Below are 19,865 nucleotides of genomic sequence, written 5' to 3' on the forward strand. Positions count from 1 at the left end.
GCGGAGAGGACACTACGTACCAGAACCCTCCTACCTGCCAAGTTGAGCAGTTTTTTTTTCCAACCCGCCAGACGCGCTTTAATTCTGTCTATCAAGAACTGGAAGTGGCTCAGCCTCAGCCTGGTCGACGAGATCGGCAAGCCGAGGTAAGTCAGGGGGAAACCAGTGAGAGTGCCACCGAAACCCTGTAGCACTTCCGACAAATCGATGTCTTCGCACCTAATGGCTGCCACTGAAGATTTACTTTGGTTGAGCTGCAGCCCTGTTGCTTCTCCGAATTTTGTCAGCAGATCAAGAAGCATGTCAACCTCCGCCTTGGATGGGTGACTAGTCAACAGACAAATAACGTGTCCGTTTTAAGGGTCTGCTTTCGAATGCCCTAAACGATGCGAGCAGCTATTGACCCCGTCGCTCCGTCCAAATACTTTCGCCGTCCAAAAATACTTGTCGGTTGGCCCACCCTACACGATAGCGCGCGTATGCGGTCCTGCTTTCGTTGCCACTGCCAGCCATGCATGGATTCTGCATGGCTGCATGGTCTCCAGGGGCTATTTGTACGCCCAGCAGCGAGTAGATGGAGCTGCATTCGCAACACACAGCGAGAGTGTAAGCAGATCCACAGCAACGTTAGCTGCTCGTGATCGATCGATCTGAAGCAACAAGTGTAAGATGAACCAGAGCGCCGTGGGCTCCCTGGTGCCGCGGCAGGCGCCGGGCAGCTACGGCCTGCCGTTCGTCTCGGCCATCCGCGACCGCCTCGACTTCTACTACTTCCAGGGAGAGGCCAAGTACTTCGAGTCCCGCGTCGAGAAGCACGGCTCCACCGTCCTCCGCATCAACGTCCCGCCGGGCCCCTTCATGGCGCGCGACCCCCGCGTGGTCGCCGTGCTCGACGCCAAGAGCTTCCCCGTGCTCTTCGACGTCGACAAGGTCGAGAAGAAGAACCTCTTCACCGGCACCTACATGCCCTCCACCTCCCTCACCGGCGGCTTCCGCGTCTGCTCCTACCTCGACCCCTCCGAGCCCACCCACGCCAAGGTCAAGCAGCTGCTCTTCTCCCTCCTCGCCTCGCGCAAGGACGCCGTCATCCCGGCCTTCCGCTCCCACTTCTCCTCGCTCCTCGCCACCGTCGAGTCGCAGCTCGTTCTCGCCGGCAAGTCCAACTTCAACACGCTCAACGACTTCACCTCCTTCGAGTTCATCGCCGACGCCTACTTCGGCGTGCTCCCCTCCGCCTCTGACCTCGGCACCACCGGCCCCACCAAGGCCGCCAAGTGGCTCATATTCCAGCTCCACCCGCTCGTCACGTTCGGCCTCCCTTTGATCCTCGAGGAGCCGCTCCTCCACACCGTGCTTCTCCCGCCCATCTTCGTCAGCGGTGACTACAAGGCGCTCTACAAGTACTTCTACGCCGCCGCGACCAAGGCGCTCGACATGGCCGAGAGCCTCGGGCTGAACCGGGACGAGGCATGCCACAACCTGCTGTTCGCCACCGTGTTCAACAGCTACGGCGGCCTCAAGGTGATGCTCCCGGGGATCCTCGGGCGCATCGCTGAGGCCGGAGAGAAGTTCCACCAGAGGCTGGCCGCGGAGGTACGCACCGCCGTTGCGGAAGCCGGCGGCAAGGTGACGATAGAGGCGCTGGAGAAGATGGAGCTGACCAAGTCGGCGGTGTGGGAGGCGCTGCGTCTGGAGCCGCCCGTCAAGTTCCAGTACGGCCGCGCCAAGGCCGACATGAACATCGAGAGCCACGACGCGGTGTTCGCCGTGAAGAAGGGAGAGATGCTGTTCGGGTACCAGCCATGCGCCACCAAGGACCCCCGGGTGTTCGGCTCCACGGCGAGGGAGTTCGTCGGCGACCGGTTTGTCGGGGAGGGAAGCAAGCTGCTGCAGTACGTGTACTGGTCCAACGGGAGGGAGACCGAGAGCCCCAGCGTGGACAACAAGCAGTGCCCCGGCAAGAACCTGGTCGTGCTCGTTGGCAGGCTCCTGGTCGCCGAGATGTTCCTCCGGTACGACACCTTTACCGCCGACGTCGGCGTCGACCTGCTCGGCCCCAAGGTTGAATTCACCGGTGTCACCAAGGTCACGTCCGGTCCTGGGGCTGTTTAGAACCTGCACCGGCCATCTGTGAGACAGTGACAAACGGATCAACTCGTACGAACGCCAGTCATAGCATGCATGACAAACGGAGTATGAAGTATGTCAGTCATGCATGTATCTTGTTCGGTAGCTTCGCGTGCATGTTTTCCTTTTCGCACTCTTGCCCAGCGTAATAAAATGGACCCCTGTCATAAGATTGGGAGCACCTATTTATCAACGGAACAGTCTTGCCAAATCTTAGTCAATTAATGGTTAAGTCTCGATTGATGTCATATTCATAAGATTTTACATTGAGATTCACACAATTTAGAAAGCGCAGATCCATATTTCGTGGCTGCTTGCTACATGTTTTCCTCTTCCCTTTGTCCCTCCTTCAAGAAAAGGTGGCTAGGGTTTCTGTCTCCGTCGGCGGCGCCGCTGATCTCCCATGTCTCCTGTGGCCTTAGAGCCATGGGTGCGCGGTGGATCCCGGCCATTGTCGGCGGGAGGCATCTGTTTTCAGGTGCTTCTTCAAGTTTTGTTAGGGGTTGTGTCCTGCTCAAAAAGATGAGACGGCGGCGGCTTCTTGAAGATGGAATAAGGTTCTACCCGCCTAACCTCCGTCCCAATGGTGTGTCTAGCATCGTCGGAGGGCGTGTGGAGGTGTGTCTCCGGCGGATCTCGCGAGATTTGGTCGGTGGTTGTCTTTGGTGGAAACGTTCGGATCCGGTCTTTGTTCGTCTTTGTTCATGTGTCTTCAGGTTGGATCCTTTCGATCTAAAATTCTCTTCATCGGTAGTGGTTGCCGTTCTAGGATATTGGTCCTATGGGACCTTAGCACGACGACTTCTCAATTGTCTACTACAACAAGTTGTGCCCGGCTCCGGCGAGGGAGGGGCGATGACGGCGGCGCGCCTTCGAATCGTTTTAGTGCTTGTAGTCGTCGCTAGGTGGTCTATGAATCTAGATGTAATCTTTATTATTTCTGGTATTCATTGTACTGCCATGATTGAAGATGAATAGATCGACGGTTTCCCGAAAAAAAAGATTCACACAATTTTTTTGAAATTTCCTTTTTTGACATGATATGTCACTTGACTGAGACTTGATTAAATCTCAGTCGACTGAGACCTAACCACACCCGTAATAGAAACACTAAAAAAATCTGACGTCGGATATTTAGGCATGGCAAACCTAACTTTTTCAAGGCAATTTATATTACCATGATGATGTCAAATTTAGTTTGTAAGCACAATAATTTTCTGACAGAAAAATGAATTGAGACGGATTTGCCTTACTCGCCAACTAAAGTTGTCATCTTCGAAGAACACAATTTACCATGAAAAACATTTGACTTGTCATGGTAAAAAATCTGACGTCAGATTTGTAGTAGAGTCCTTTATTAGTTACCTATATTCTTGGACAAATCGGTCGATCTTTTGAGCCATCCGACTGAATTCTAATCGCTGAAACAAACCCCGGTGTAGCTCCCAAGGCGGCTACGGCGGAAACCTACCCGTCTCCACCGCTCCACTCTTCCCTAGCGCCGGCCTACAATGGTGCCCTGGGGCAAGACAACAATGGGCCCGTATTTACTGAAAGGCTCAAACAATTTTCTATTCCAAAAGGAAAGTAAATATCTAGCACATAGCATAATTGATGGTCTTTGGACTTCAAAAGTGACAGTACATCTTATTTACCAATCAAATGAACTAAACCATAATGAAACAATGTAGTTCAGCAAAAGCTCACTTTCCTAAATTTTAATAATGGAGACTTCATTTTGTCCAGCAAAACAAATAACCTCGCGAGAACTTGTTGCTACTTAAAACTTTTGTGTTACCATCACATAAAAAGTTAGCACATGTACGTACATTTGTTTCTAGACCCCTTTTGGGATTCTACCGGTTCACTTTTTTCGAGAGGGGTTCCCCCGCCACATTTTATTAAACAAGGCAAGAAAAACACAGGATGTTGTTCACATCGCTCAGGCTGAACCAAACTAGCTAAGCCAGAAGGTTTTTAAAATTTCAACACGGTGAGCAAAGTAAAACAACCAACATAACTAACCATTACATATCATCAGCTTTTTCAGTTGGAATGTGCCCTCAAGAAAAAGCTTTGCCTGTCGATTCCATTGCACACCCCACCCTTTACTTCTAGGTGATCCTTAGAAGCGTTCCTCCTCGACGATCTTGAAGCAGCAGGACTGACTAAGCATCCGGGCATAGGATCTTCCGTTGGTGAAGCATTGCGCTTACTTTTCCCAGAAGAACTTGAGTATCTTTCCACACTGCACCCTGGAAACAAACATCATTTCACAATGTCCATAAGCTTCAAAAGTGGAAGCAATTCAAGACATACCAACCACATATTTTTTTCAGGACCATGCACCACCTGACAGACAAATCAGACATGTTGTGGGGGGAATTAAACTGAAAAACTTACGCACCAGCTCTCCAAACCTCTTGCGCAACAAGGCAATCAAAAAACAAGTGTTGAACAGATTCAACTTCGCCACAGAAAAGGCAGGTCAATCATCTAGATGTTGCCTTTTAACCAAATTGTCTCTTGTTGGAATCTTATTATGGAAAGCGCAAAACTTTTCCCAAACAGGAGCAAAAAAACCTCCCCAATTAATTATGTTGTAAAAAGAGCGTACCGAATAGACACCAGACTATTCAAGGGTCCAAGTAGGTTTATCAGCAGTTTTAATAGGAATTTTTTTGTAAGACAACCAAAAGATCATGCCATTTATCCAGGTAATCAGCATCCACACATCTCCCAAACACTACAGGAATCAGCTACTTTGCCGTCTGCCATGGCAGATGACAAAGGATAGGTTCACGGATGCAAATATCTTTGTCATCAGCTGGCAAACGGCCCCACTTCCAGCACAGAAAACAACGGTAAAGGGCTACTTTGTCGTCTGCATAAATAAAGGGGACGACAAAAATCTTTGCCGTCAGCCATACAATGAAAACAGACGGCAAAGCCAGTGGATGCATAGCACTTAGGTTAGCCCCGTTAGGTGGCTAACGGCAGACTTTGCCGTCTGCCTGCTGACGGCAAAGAGACAAGCTCCTTTGCCGTCTGCCAGGCGACGTCAGCTGACCTCAGGTGGGGGCTAGCAGACTTTGTTGTCCGCAACTGATGGCAAAGTTACACCAGCCTTTGCTGCCAGGTAAAGTAACAAAATGGCTCACACCTAGTGCTCCCAGGCTACACAGGTTGCTGCCACGTGTCACCTTTGCTGTCGGTGGCAGACGGCAAAGTGCCTATATTGCCACTTTTTTTCTTCCGTTTTTTGTTATATCCAAGCATTTTCATAGCAAAGTGCCTATATAGGACAACACTATTCTGATCCCAGGATTAGAATAACTATTTGGATCACAACAGCCCTATATCGGGTCCGACGGGGATGTTCCCGAACTCCAGAACCGAGCGGTGACAGTGATGACCCACAAGTATAGGGGATCTATCGTAGTCCTTCCGATAAGTAAGAGTGTCGAACCCAACGAGGAGCAGAAGGAAATGATAAGCGATTTTCAGCAAGGTATTCTCTACAAGTACTGAAATAAGTGGTAACAGATAGTTTTGTGATAAGATAAATTGTAACGAGCAACAAGTAACAAAAGTAAATAAAGTGCAGCAAGGTGGCCCAATCCTTTTTGTAGCAAAGGACAATCCTGGACAAACTCTTATATAAGGAAAAGCGCTCCCGAGGACACATGGGAATATCGTCAAGCTAGTTTTCATCACGTTCATATGATTCACGTTCGGTACTTTGATAATTTGATATGTGGGTGGACCGATGCTTGGGTGCTGCTCTTACTTGAACAAGCATCCCACTTATGATTAACCTCTATTGCAAGCATCCACAACTACAACAAAAGTATTAAGGTAAACCTAACCATAGCATGAAACATGTGGATCCAAATCAGCCACTTATGAAGTAACGCATAAACTTGGGTTTAAGCTTCTGTCACTCTAGCAACCCATCATCTACTTATTACTTCCCAATGCCTTCCTCTAGGCCCAAATAATGGTGAAGTGTTATGTAGTCGATGTTCACATAACACCACTAGAGGCTAGACAACATACATCTCATCAAAATATCGAACAAATAACAAATTCACATGACAACTAATAGCAAGACTTCTCCCGTGTCCTCAGGAACAAACGTAACTACTCACAAAGCATATTCATGTTCATAATCAGAGGGGTAATAATATGCATAAAGGATCTGAACATATGATCTTCCACCAAATAAACCAACTAGCATCAACTACATGGAGTAATCAACACTACTAGCAACCTACTAGTACCAATCCCGGACTTGGAGGCAAGAATTGGATACAAGAGATGAACTAGGGTTTTGAGATGAGATGGTGCTGGTGAAGATGTTGATGGAGATTGGCCTCTCCCGATGAGAGGAGCGTTGGTGATGACGATGGCGATGATTTCCCCCTCCCGGAGGGAAGTATCCTCGGCAGAACAGCTCTGCCGGAGCCCTAGATTGGTTCCGCCAAGGTTCCGCCTCGTGGCGGCGGAGTCTCATCCCGAAAGGTTGCTTATTATTTTTTCCTCGACGAAAGACCTCATATAGCAGAAGATGGGCATCGGAGAGCCAACAGGGGGCCCACGAGGTAGGGGGGCGCGCCCTAGGGGGGGCGCCCCCACCCTCGTGGACAGGGTGTGGGCCCCCTGGTCTTCATCTTTGGCAGGGATTTTTCATTATTTTTAACTAGATGTTCTGTGGAGTTTCAGGACTTTTGGAGTTGTGCAGAATAGGTCTCTAATATTTGCTCCTTTTCCAGCGCAGAATTCCAGCTGCCGGCATTCTCCCTCCTTATGTAAACCTTGTAAAATAAGAGAGAATAGCTATAAGTAATGTGACATAATGTGTAATAACAGCCCATAACGCAATAAATATCGATATAAAAGCATGATGCAAAATGGACGTATCAACTCCCCCAAGCTTAGACCTCATTTGTCCTCAAACGAAAGCCGATAACGATAAATATGTCCTCATGTTTAGAGGTAGAGGTGTCGATAAAAATAAAATACGGACATGAAGGCATCATGATTATTCTTATAACAGCAACATATATGAATATTGTCATATGATTTCTTATGCTCAAGTAATAATCCATTCACAAAGCAGAGTACGAATCATAAACTTTATTGAGAACCAACAAACTATAATCTCAGTCATTGAAGCAATTGCAATTTATCATAACATCAGAAAGATTCTATGTCAGAGCTTAAAAGCAAGTCCACATACTCAACTATCATTTAGTCCTTCATAATTGCTAACACTCACGCAATACTTGTGGTTATAAAGTTTTAATCGGACACAGAGAAAGATAGGGGCTTATAGTTTGCCCCACAACCTTTTACCTCAAGGGTAATGTCAACAGTAATAACTCATGCTCCCCTACATCCAATTAGATATGTATATCAGATTCTTTCCAACATGCTGGGCTTGCCAAAGGATAAAATGAAAAAGGAAAGGTGAAGATCACCATGACTCTTTCATAAGGTAGAAGATAATAATAAAAGATACGCCCTTCATAGAGGGAAGCAGAGGTTGCCATGCGCTTTTATGGTTGGATGCACAAAACCTTAATGCGAAAGAACGTCACTTTATATTGCCACTTGTGATATGAACCTTTATTATGCAGTCCGTCGCTTTTATTACTTCCACATCACAAGATCGTATAAAGCTTATTTCTCCCACACCAATCAATCATACATATTTAGAGCAATTTTTATTGCTTTGCACCGATGACAACTTACTTGAAGGATCTTACTCAATCCATAGGTAGATATGGTGGACTCTCATGACAAAACTGGTTTAAGGGTTTTGGAAGCACAAGTAGTATCTCTACTTGGTGCTGAGAATTTGGCTAGCATGAGGGGGAAAGGCAAGCTCAGCATGTTGGAGGATCCATGACAACATACTTTATCTCAGATATAAGAAAACATAATTCATTACGTTGTCTTCCTTGTCCAACATCAACTCTTTAGCATGTCATATTTTAATGAGTGCTCCCAATCATAAAAGATGTCAATAATCTCTCCCTAATAATAAAGCACGAATTGAGTCTCCGGGTTCACCGTCACGGTGTTTTTGCGAAAAAGTCCTCATGTTTATGAAATCAAACCCGCAGTCCACAAATAACGTTTGCTCGCCATTGCGCAAAAAAAAACGTTTGCCCATCGACAAATAAAAACGAGGCCCAGGGGATTGTCACGTCTTGCCCCTGCCTCGGGTTCGTGGTGGAGGCAGATCACATCTTCCTTCACGGCGGCGGCGGCGGAGAGCCATCCTTCGATGCACTAGGCAGACTCACGACCCTCCGTGTGCTTGCGATGACGATATGCCCCACCAGCCCTAGCGTTCGATACGCCCAAGAGCCGCGACCGCTCCTCACCTGATGCCCCTCGCGATCTAGATTTGGAGAAGGGGTCGCTGTTGGGGAACGTAGCAATAATTCAAAATTTTCTATGTATCACCAAGATCAATCTATGGAGTCATCTAGCAACGAGGAAGGAGTGGATCTACATACCCTTGTAGATCGCGCGCGGAAGCGTTCAAGAGAACGGGGTTGATGGAGTCGTACTCGTCGTGATCCAAATCACCGATAATCCTAGCGCCGAACGGACGGCACCTCCGCGTTCAACACACGTACGGAGCAGCGACGTCTCCTCCTTCTTGATCCAGTAAGGGGGGAGGAGAGGTTGATGGAGATCCAGCAGCACGACGGCGTGGTGGTGGAAGTAGAGGGATTCCAACAGGGCTTCGCCAAGCGCTGCGGGAGGAGGGAGATGTGTCACGGGAGGGAGAGGGAGGCGCCAGGGCTTAGGTGTGGCTGCCCTCCCTTCCCCCACTATATATAGGGCCAAGGGAGAGGGGGGGGGTGCAGCCTTGGCCCTTCCTCCAAGGAAGGGTGCGGCCAGGGAGGAGTCCATCCTCCCCAAGAGACCTAGGAGGTGCCTTCCCCTTTTAGGACTCTTCCTTTCCCTTATCTCTTGGCGCATGGGCCTCTTGGGGCTGGTGCCCTTGGCCCATATAGGCCAAGGCGCACACCCCTACAGCCCATGTGGCCCCGGGGCAGGTGGACCCCCTTGGTGGACCCCCGGACCCCTTTCGGCACTCCCGATACAATACCGATAATGCGCGAAACTTTTCCGGCGACCAAAACAAGACTTACCATATATAAATCTTTACCTCCGGACCATTCCGAAACTCCTCGTGACGTCCGGGATCTCATCCGGGACTCCGAACAACTTTCGGGTTACCGCATACTAATATCTCTATAACCCTAGCGTAACCGAACCTTAAGTGTGTAGACCCTACGGGTTCGGGAGACATGCAGACATGACCGAGATGACTCTCCGGTCAATAACCATCAGCGGGATCTGGATACCCATGTTGGCTCCCACATGTTCCACGATGATCTCATCGGATGAACCATGATGTCAAGGACTTAATCAATCCCGTATACAATTCCCTTTGTCTAGCGGTACGATACTTGCCCGAGATTCGATCGTCGGTATCCCGATACCTTGTTCAATCTCGTTACCGGCAAGTCTCTTTACTCGTTTTGTAACACATCATCTCGTGATCAACTCCTTGATCACATTGTGCACATTATGATGATGTCCTACCGAGTGGGCCCAGAGATACCTCTCCGTTTACACGGAGTGACAAATCCCAGTCTCGATTCATGCCAACCCAACATACACTTTCGGAGATACCTGTAGTGTACCTTTATAGCCACCCAGTTACGTTGTGACGTTTGGCACACCCAAAGCACTCCTACGGTATCCGGGAGTTGCACAATCTCATGGTCTAAGGAAATGATACTTGACATTAGAAAAGCTTTAGCATACGAACTACATGATCTTGTGCTAGGCTTAGGATTGGGTCTTTGTCCATCACATCATTCTCCTAATGATGTGATCCCGTTATCAATGACATCCAATGTCCATGGTCAGGAAACCGTAACCATCTATTGATCAACGAGCTAGTCAACTAGAGGCTTACTAGGGACATGGTGTTGTCTATGTATCCACACATGTATTTGAGTTTCCTACCAATACAATTCTAGCATGGATAATAAACGATTATCATGAACAAGGAAATATAATAACTACTAATTTATTATTGCCTCTAGGGCATATTTCCAACAGTCTGCCACTTGCACTAGAGTCAATAATCCAGTTCACATCGATATGTGATTAACACTCAAGGTCACATCCCCATGTGACTAACACCCAAAGAGTTTACTAGAGTCAATAATCTAGTTCACATTACCATGTGATTAACACTCGATGAGTTCTCGGTTTGATCATGTTATGCTTGTGAGAGATGTTATAGTCAACGGGTCTGAATCTGTCAGATCCATATGTACTTCGCAAATCTCTATGTCATCTTGTAGATGCAGCTACTACGCTATATTTGGAGCCATTTCAAATAACTGTTCTACTTGGAGCTATTCTAAATTGTTGGTCCATTATACGTATCCGGTATCTCTACTCAGAGCTGTCCGGATAGGTGTTAAGCTTGCATCAACGTAACTCTTTACGTCGAACTCTTTATCACCTCCATAACCGAGAAACATATCCTTATTCTTCTAAGGATAAGTTAGACCGCTATCTGGTGATCTACTCCTAGATTACCTTTGTACCCTCTTGCCAGATATGTGGTAAGGCACACATCAGGTGCGGTACTCAGCATGGCATACCGTATAGAGCCTATGACAAAAGCATAGGGGACGACATTCGTCCTTTCTCTTTCTTCTGCCATGGTCGAGCTTTAAGTCTTAACTTCATACCTTACAACTCAGGCAAGTACTCCTTCTTTGACTGATCCATCTTGAACCCCTTCAAGATCATGTCAAGGTATGTGCTCATTTGAAAGTACCATTAAGCGTTTTGATCTATCCTTATAGATCTTGATGCTCAATGTTCAAGTAGCTTAATCCAGGCTTTCCATTGAAAAACACTTTCCAAATAACCCTATATGCTTTCCAGAAATTCTACATCATTTCTGATCCATAATATGTCAACAACATATACTCATCAGAAATTCTATAGTGCTCCCACTCACTTCTTTGGAAATACAAGTTTCTCATAAACTTTGTATAAACCCAAAATCTTTGATCATCTCATCAAAGCGTACATTCCAACTCCGAGATGCTTACTCCAGTCCTTAGAAGGATTGCTGGAGCTTTGCATACTTATTAGCATCTTTCAGGATTGACAAAACCTTCCGGTTGTATCACATACAACCTTTCCTCAAGAAAATCGTCGAGGAAACAATGTTTTGACACCCTATCTGCAAGATTTCATAAATAATGCAGTAATCGCTAATATAATTCCAACAGACTCTTAGCATCGCTACGAGTGAGAAAGTCTCATCGTAGTCAACTCCTTGAACTTGTCGGAAAACATCTTAACGACAAGTCGAGCTTTCTTAATGGTGATACTTACCATCATTGTCCGTCTTCCTTTTAAAATCCATATGTACCTAACAGCCTTACGACCATCAAGTAGTTCTTCCATTTGTTTTCATACATGGATCCTATCTCGGATTTTATGGCCTCGAGCCATTTATCGGAATCCGGGCCCACCATCGCTTCTCCATGGCTCGTAGGTTCATTGTTGTCTAGCAACATGACTTCCAAGACAGGATCACGTACCACTCTGAAGTAGTACACACCCTTGTCATCCCACGAGGTCTGGTAGTGACTTGATCTGAAGTTTCATGATCACTATCATAAGCTTCCACTTCAATTATTGTAGGTGCCACAGGAACAACTTCCTATGCCCTGCCACACACTAGTTGAAGAGACGGTTCAATAACCTCATCAAGTCTCCACCATCCTCCCACTCAATTCTTTCGAGAGAAACTTTTCCTCGAGAAAGGACCCGATTCTAGAAACAATCCCTTATTGCTTTCGGTTCTGAGACAGGAGGTATACCCAACTGTTTTGGGTGTCCTATGAAGATGCATTTATCCGCTTTGGGTTCGAGCTTATCAGCCTGAAACTTTTTCGCATAAGCGTCGCAGCCCCAAACTTTTAAGAAATGACAGCTTAGGTTTCTCTAAACCATAGTTCATACGGTGTCATCTCATCGGAATTACGTGGTGCCCTATTTAAAGTGAATGTGGTTGTCTCTAATGCCTAACCCATAAACTATCGTGGTAATTCGATAAGAGACATCATGGTATGCATCATATCCAATAGGGTGCAGTTATGATGTTCGGACACACCATCACACTATGGTGTTCCAGGCTGTATTAGTTGTGAAACAATTTCCACAATATCTTAATTCTATGCCAAACTCGTAATTCAGATATTCATCTCTATGATCATATCATAGATATTTTATCCTCTTGTCACGACGATCTTTCAACTTCACCCTGAAATTACTTGAACCTTTCAATAATTCATACTCGTGATTCATCAAGTAAATATACTCAACATCTACTCAAATCATCTGTGAAGTAAGAACATAACGATATCCACTACATGCCTCAGCACTCATTGGACTGCACACATCAAAATGTATTACTTCCAACAAGTTGCTTTCTAGTTCCATTTTACTGAAAACGAGGCTTTCAGTCATCTTGCCCATGTGGTATGATTTGCATGTCTCAAGTGATTCAAAATCAAGTGAGTCCAAACGGTCCATTTGCATGGAGTTTCTTCATGCATATACACCAATAGACATGGTCCGCATGCCTCAAACTTTTCAAAAACGAGTGAGCCCAAAGATCCATCAACATGGAGCTTCTTCATGCGTTTTATACCGATATGACTTACGTGGCAGTGCCACAAGTAGGTGGTACTATCATTACTATCTTTTGGCATGAACATGTGTATCACTACGATCAAGATTCAATAAACCATTCATTTTAGGTGTAAGACCATTGAAGGTATTATTCAAATAAACAGAGTAACCATTACTCTCTCCTTAAATGAATAACCATATTGCGATAGACATAATCCAATCATGTCTATGCTCAACGCAAACACCAATCTTGATGGTAGAGGGAGCGTACGATATTTGATCAACCATGGAAATACTTCCAACACATATCGTCATCTCACCTTTTGGCTAGTCTCCTTTATTTCGTAGCTTTTATTTCGAGTTACTAACACTTAGCAACCAAACCGGTATCTAATACCCTGGTGCTACTAGGAGTACTAGTAAAGTACACATTAACATAATGTATATCCAATATACTTCTATCGACAGCCTTCTCATCTACCAAGTATCTAGGGTAATTCTGCTCCAGTGGCTGTTCCCCTTATTACAGAAGCACTTAGTCTCGGGTTTGGGTTCAACCTTGGGTTTCTTCACTAGAGCAGCAGCTGATTTGCCGTTTCATGAAGCATCCCTTTTTGCCCTTGCCCTCCTTGAAACTAGTGGTTTCACAAACCATCAACAATTGATGCTCCTTCTTGATTTCTACTTTTGTGGTGTCAAACATCGCGAATATCTCAAGGATCATCATATATGTCCCCGATACATTATAGTTCATCACGAAGCTCTAGCAGCTTGGTGGTAATGACTTTGGAGAAACATCACTATCTCATTTGGAAGATCAACTCCCACTTGATTCAAATGATTGTTGTACTCAGACAATCTGAGCACAAGCTCAACAATTGAGCTTTTTTCCCTTAGTTTGCAGGCTAAGAAAAATCGTCGGAGGTCTTATACCTCTTGACGTGGGCACGAGCCTGAAATCCCAATTTCAGCCCTCGAAACATCTCATATGTTTCGCGACGTTTTAAAACGTCTTTGGTGCCTCAGCTCTAAACCGTTTAACTGAACTATCACGTAGTTATCAAAATGTGTATGTCAGATGTTCGCAACATCCACAGACGACGTTTGAGGTTCAGCACACTGAGCGGTGCATTAAGGACATAAGCCTTCTATGAAGCAATGAGTACAATCCTCAGTCTACGGACCTAGTCCGCATAATTGCTACTATCAACTTTCAACTAAAATTTCTCTAGGAACATATCTAAACAGTAGAACTGAAGCGCGAGCTACGACATAATTTGCGAAGACCTTTTGACTATGTTTAGGATAATTAAGTTCATCTTATGAACTCCCACTCAGATAGACATCCCTCTAGTCATCTAAGTGATTACATGATCCGAGTCAACTAGGCCGTGTCCGATCATCACGTGAGACGGACTAGTCATCATCGGTGAACATCTTCATGTTGATCGCATCTACCATACGATTCATGCTCGACCTTTCGGTCTCTTGTGTTCCGAGGCCATGTCTGTACATGCTAGGCTCGTCAAGTCAACCTAAGTGTTTTGCGTGTGTAAATCTGGCTTACACCCGTTGTATGTGAACGTAAGAATCTATCACACCCGATCATCACGTGGTGCTTCGAAACGACGAACTTTCGCAATGGTGCACAGTTAGGGGAAACACTTTCTTGAAATTTTAATGAGGGATCATCTTATTTACTACCGTCGTTCTAAGCAAATAAGATGTATAAACCTGATAAACATCATATGCAATCAAATAGTGACATGATATGGCCAATATCATATTGCTCCTTTTGATCTCCATCTTCGGGGCTCCATGATCATCATCGTCACCGGCATGACACCATGATCTCCATCATCATGATCTCCATCATCGTGTCTTCATGAAGTTGTCTCGCCAACTATTACTTCTACTTCTATGGCTACCGGTTAGCAATAAAGTAAAGTAATTACATGACGTTTATGTTGACACGCAGGTCATAAATAAATAAAGACAACTCCTATGGCTCCTGCCGGTTGTCATACTCATCGACATGCAAGTCGTGATTCCTATTACAAGAACATGATCAATCTCATACATCACATATCATTCATCACATTCTTCTTGGCCATATCACATCACATAGCATACCCTGCAAAAACAAGTTAGACGTCCTCTAATTGTTGTTTGCATGTTTTACGTGGCTGCTATGGGTTTCTAGCAAGAACGTTTCTTACCTACGCAAAAACCACAACGTGATATGCCAATTGCTATTTACCCTTCATAAGGACCCTTTTCATCGAATCCGATCCGACTAAAGTGGGAGAGACAGACACCCGCTAGCCACCTTATGCAACTAGTGCATGTCAGTCGGTGGAACCAGTCTCACGTAAGAGTACGTGTAAGGTCGGTCCGGGCCGCTTCATCCCACAATGCCGCCGAATCAAGATTGGACTAGTAACGGTAAGCATATTGAACAAAATCAACGCCCACAACTACTTTGTGTTCTACTCGTGCATAGAAACTACGCATAGACCTAGCTCATGATGCCACTGTTGGGGAACGTAGCAATAATTCAAAATTTTCTACGTATCACCAAGATCAATCTATGGAGTAATCTAGCAACGAGGGAGGAGTGGATCTACATACCCTTGTAGATCGCGCGCGGAAGCGTTCAAGAGAACGGGGTTGATGGAGTCGTACTCGTCGTGATCCAAATCACCGATGATCCTAGCGCCGAACGGACGGCACCTCCGCGTTCAACACACGTACGGAGCAGCGACGTCTCCTCCTTCTTGATCCAGCAAGGGGGGAGGAGAGGTTGATGGAGATCCAGCAGCACGACGGCGTGGTGGTGGAAGTAGCGGGATTCCAACAGGGCTTCGCCAAGCGCTGCGGGAGGAGGGAGATGTGTCACGGGAGGGAGAGGGAGGCGCCAGGGCTTAGGTGTGGCTGCCCTCCCTTCCCCCACTATATATAGGGCCAAGGGAGAGGGGGGGGGGGCGCAGCCTTGGCCCTTCCTCCAAGGAAGGGTGCGGCCAGGGAGGAGTCCATCCTCCCCAAGGCACCTAGGAGGTGCCTTCCCCTTTTAGGACTCTTCCTTTCCCTTATCTCTTGGCGCATGGGCCTCTTGGGGCTGGTGCCCTTGGCCCATATAGGCCAAGGCGCACACCCCTACAGCCCATGTGGCCCCGGGGCAGGTGGACCCCCTTGGTGGACCCCCGGACCCCTTTCGGCACTCCCGGTACAATACCGATAATGCGCGAAACTTTTCCGGCGACCAAAACAAGACTTACCATATATAAATCTTTACCTTCGGACCATTCCGAAACTCCTCGTGACGTCCGGGATCTCATCCGGGACTCCGAACAACTTTCGGGTTACCGCATACTAATATCTCTATAACCCTAGCGTAACCGAACCTTAAGTGTGTAGACCCTACGGGTTCGGGAGACATGCAGACATGACCGAGATGACTCTCCGGTCAATAACCATCAGCGGGATCTGGATACCCATGTTGGCTCCCACATGTTCCACGATGATCTCATCGAATGAACCATGATGTCAAGGACTTAATCAATCCCGTATACAATTCCCTTTGTCTAGCGGTACGATACTTGCCCGAGATTCGATCGTCGGTATCCCGATACCTTGTTCAATCTCGTTACCGGCAAGTCTCTTTACTCGTTTTGTAACACATCATCTCGTGATCAACTCCTTGATCACATTGTGCACATTATGATGATGTCCTACTGAGTGGGCCCAGAGATACCTCTCCGTTTACACGGAGTGACAAATCCCAGTCTCGATTCATGCCAACCCAACAGACACTTTCGGAGATACCTGTAGTGTACCTTTATAGCCACCCAGTTACGTTGTGACGTTTGGCACACCCAAAGCACTCCTACGGTATCCGGGAGTTGCACAATCTCATGGTCTAAGGAAATGATACTTGACATTAGAAAAGCTTTAGCATACGAACTACATGATCTTGTGCTAGGCTTAGGATTGGGTCTTTGTCCATCACATCATTCTCCTAATGATGTGATCCCGTTATCAATGACATCCAATGTCCATGGTCAGGAAACCGTAACCATCTATTGATCAACGAGCTAGTCAACTAGAGGCTTACTAGGGACATGGTGTTGTCTATGTATCCACACATGTATCTGAGTTTCCTATCAATACAATTCTAGCATGGATAATAAACGATTATCATGAACAAGGAAATATAATAATAACTAATTTATTATTGCCTCTAGGGCATATTTCCAACAGTCGCCTCCTGTTTCGTCCCATGCACCAGATGTGGAAGACGGATAGAGGAGCGAGGGAGGGGGCAAGCATAGAGGATTCTGACGGTGGTGCTGCTCAGAACGGTGACAAAGGAGGAGGCTACTTTGGTTCTGACCTGCAGCTGCCGGTGTGGCAGGAGATGGGGTTGGCTGCTAAAGCGGTGAAACAGGGATTGTTGAAGGTACGTGTGATATAGAAGTTCGGGTAATCAGTCGTCAGTCAAAAAGATGCTAACATGTGAATTTTGTAGGAGCAATTAGGTCACGTGGATGGCTTCACCCAGTATCCATGGTATTTGCGGGGAACATGGCAGTCCCAAATTTACTCCAGTGACCCTGTTCGGCCAACTAGGATGAATTTCAAGCTATCTGCATCCTCATCCTCATTCAGATATTTCTAGCGGAGCACAAGTGTCTCATGTCATCCTCAACTAACATGTACTATATGTTATATTCTGATATATCTATGCATAAGCCTGTATGGGTGAGGAGCTGCGCCTTTCTAAATTTACATGGCCGAAGTTCTGTAGGTGTATGGGATTTCTCCAGAACCAACAGCGTGGATGTTCAGGTATGGATTTCTTCAGGACCATCCAGATTCAGGCAAATATGTATGCATGCAGAGAACCATCATATTCAGGTGTGTGTGTCTATTCTTCAGGCGAGACAGCCACTATGAGAACATGATTCATATGCTTCAGTTCCATCCACGCTCAAGCCAATATGCAACTTGGTGGTGGAGGACGACGCGAGTCGACGAGATGCACAATTCCTATGCTTCAGGTGAGACAACCACGATGGGAACACGACTCATATTCTAAAGTTCTCTATTTCGACTGAGCTATGATTAGAGATGTCAGTTATATACAGAAAAACTTGAGTGGATGTGCGTTTGGGGATTATACAATTTAAAGGCAACTTTATTTTTTGCTTTTAGCGTATGGACCTGCAGGTTCTATCTAATAGTAGTAGCTTATTGACTTCTGAAAGCAATATAAGCCCAATAGTCTTTGCAAAAAAAAAAACCACTGACTACTGGTTTTATAGCCAGTTAGACCGTATCATCACACTTATTTTTTTCTCTTATTGGTTGAACTCCAATTATTCTATAATTGCTACATTAACAAACTGTTCTTCACATTTGGTTGTGATTTGGTTTCAGAAGTTCATTTTTACATTAATTTTGTCTCAATGTTATGGTAGACATTTGTATTCGTTATTGTTATTTTTTATTTCCTTCCTTACTAGCTTACTGCTGTACCGCCCATGATTTTCTTCATGCATGCATCAACATTATCTTGATTCCCTGTAGGAGCTTATTGAAATGCTTCTAATACACGATATTCACTCGCAAGTTGCATGATAGAATGCCCATATCATCTATTTAGCAACGGGATGTGGGTAATTCATGTCATCTTTAATATTGTTGTTACTTCAATATTAGTATGAAAAATGGTTATGCAATCCAATTCTCTTTCCAGGATCCAATAGCCCAATTCAAGCATTTTTTATTTTTTATAGATGCACTACCAATTCTATTCTGTCTAAAATTCTTCAGTTTACAATTTTTGTCGGTGATTGTTGCTTGCAAGCAATTTCTGAAAACCTGAAATTATCGAACATGCAGGTGTTAGTTCTGTTTGTTGTTCAAATTGTTCAAATAAGAAAATTGGGACATGTACTCTTAGTTTTTTTGAGATTGCAATTAAGGCATACACCCACCACACGCACATGAGGCACCACAAGCCACCGCCTTAAGAAATGTATTGAACAATGAAGACCTGGGATAAATTTGCCTCTTGAAATTATCTGATCTTAGACAATATCCATGTATTTTTTCAGATAAACCATGTAACATAGATGGTACTTTTTATCCTAGCATGTTGAATTTTAAAAATTATCCTACTGGAATGGTTCAATGACAGTTGAGTTCATCGCATTGGGACTCACCATGTGTCTGGGTGTTGTGATTAGGTGACGACCTCCCACGAAAAAAGTGAGATTAGCTGAGGCGACAAGGGTGAGGTGTCACGTTGAAATAGAGAACATGGCAGAAAGGGAGAACTTAGCCATGCTTATATGGTTACACCTGCTTAAAGTTTTTTTTCTCCCGTTGCATCGCACGGGCCTTTTTGCTAGTAGTATATCTATATGTGGAACCTCTCTTTCCTTATTACTTCCTATTAATTGCAACAATGACCAAAGCTAGGTCTGCCAACTCCCAACAACTTTTAACCATCATACTCTTTCTATGTGAAGTCATTACTCTCAACAAGATCAATATGAACTCTTTGTTTTTTTATTCCTTTTCTTTTATTCACTCAAGATCATGGCAAAATAATCAAGCCCTTGACTCAACACTAATCTTTATTATGTATAGCTCTCGAACTCGATTACATAGAGAGATCATAAAGCAAAACTCAAAACTAGATCATGCCATAAACTTTATTCTACTAGATCAAGATACTACTAATAGGATCGAACTAAGAAAAACGGTAAAGATAGGAGTGTGATGGTGATACGATACCGGGGCACCTCCCCCAAGCTTGGCGGTTGCCAAGGGGAGTGCCCATACTCATGTGATTATGTCTCCTTCTTTGTTGTTGGTGAAGAGGGTGGAGGTGTTGTTGACTTAGTTGATGGTATAGACTTCTCCCTTAATTTACGCTTGAGGACGGCATTTTGATTCCTCAGATC

General features: G+C 45.4%; 1 protein-coding gene across 1 annotated transcript; it reads left to right on the top strand.

Moving 5' to 3' along the window:
* The first annotated feature begins 564 nt into the window (after nucleotides 1-564).
* On the top strand, nucleotides 565-2,320 carry LOC125552412 (allene oxide synthase 2). Its single transcript, XM_048715959.1, has one exon. The coding sequence runs from the start codon at nucleotides 670-672 to the stop codon at nucleotides 2,110-2,112; it is 1,443 nt and encodes a 480-aa protein (XP_048571916.1). The 5' UTR covers nucleotides 565-669; the 3' UTR covers nucleotides 2,113-2,320.
* Nucleotides 2,321-19,865: the final 17,545 nt, after the last annotated feature.

Source organism: Triticum urartu, chromosome 4A, assembly GCF_056163025.1.
Source record: "Triticum urartu cultivar PI428250 chromosome 4A, HENAU_Tu73, whole genome shotgun sequence".
In the NCBI taxonomy this organism is placed as follows: Eukaryota; Viridiplantae; Streptophyta; class Magnoliopsida; order Poales; family Poaceae; genus Triticum; species Triticum urartu.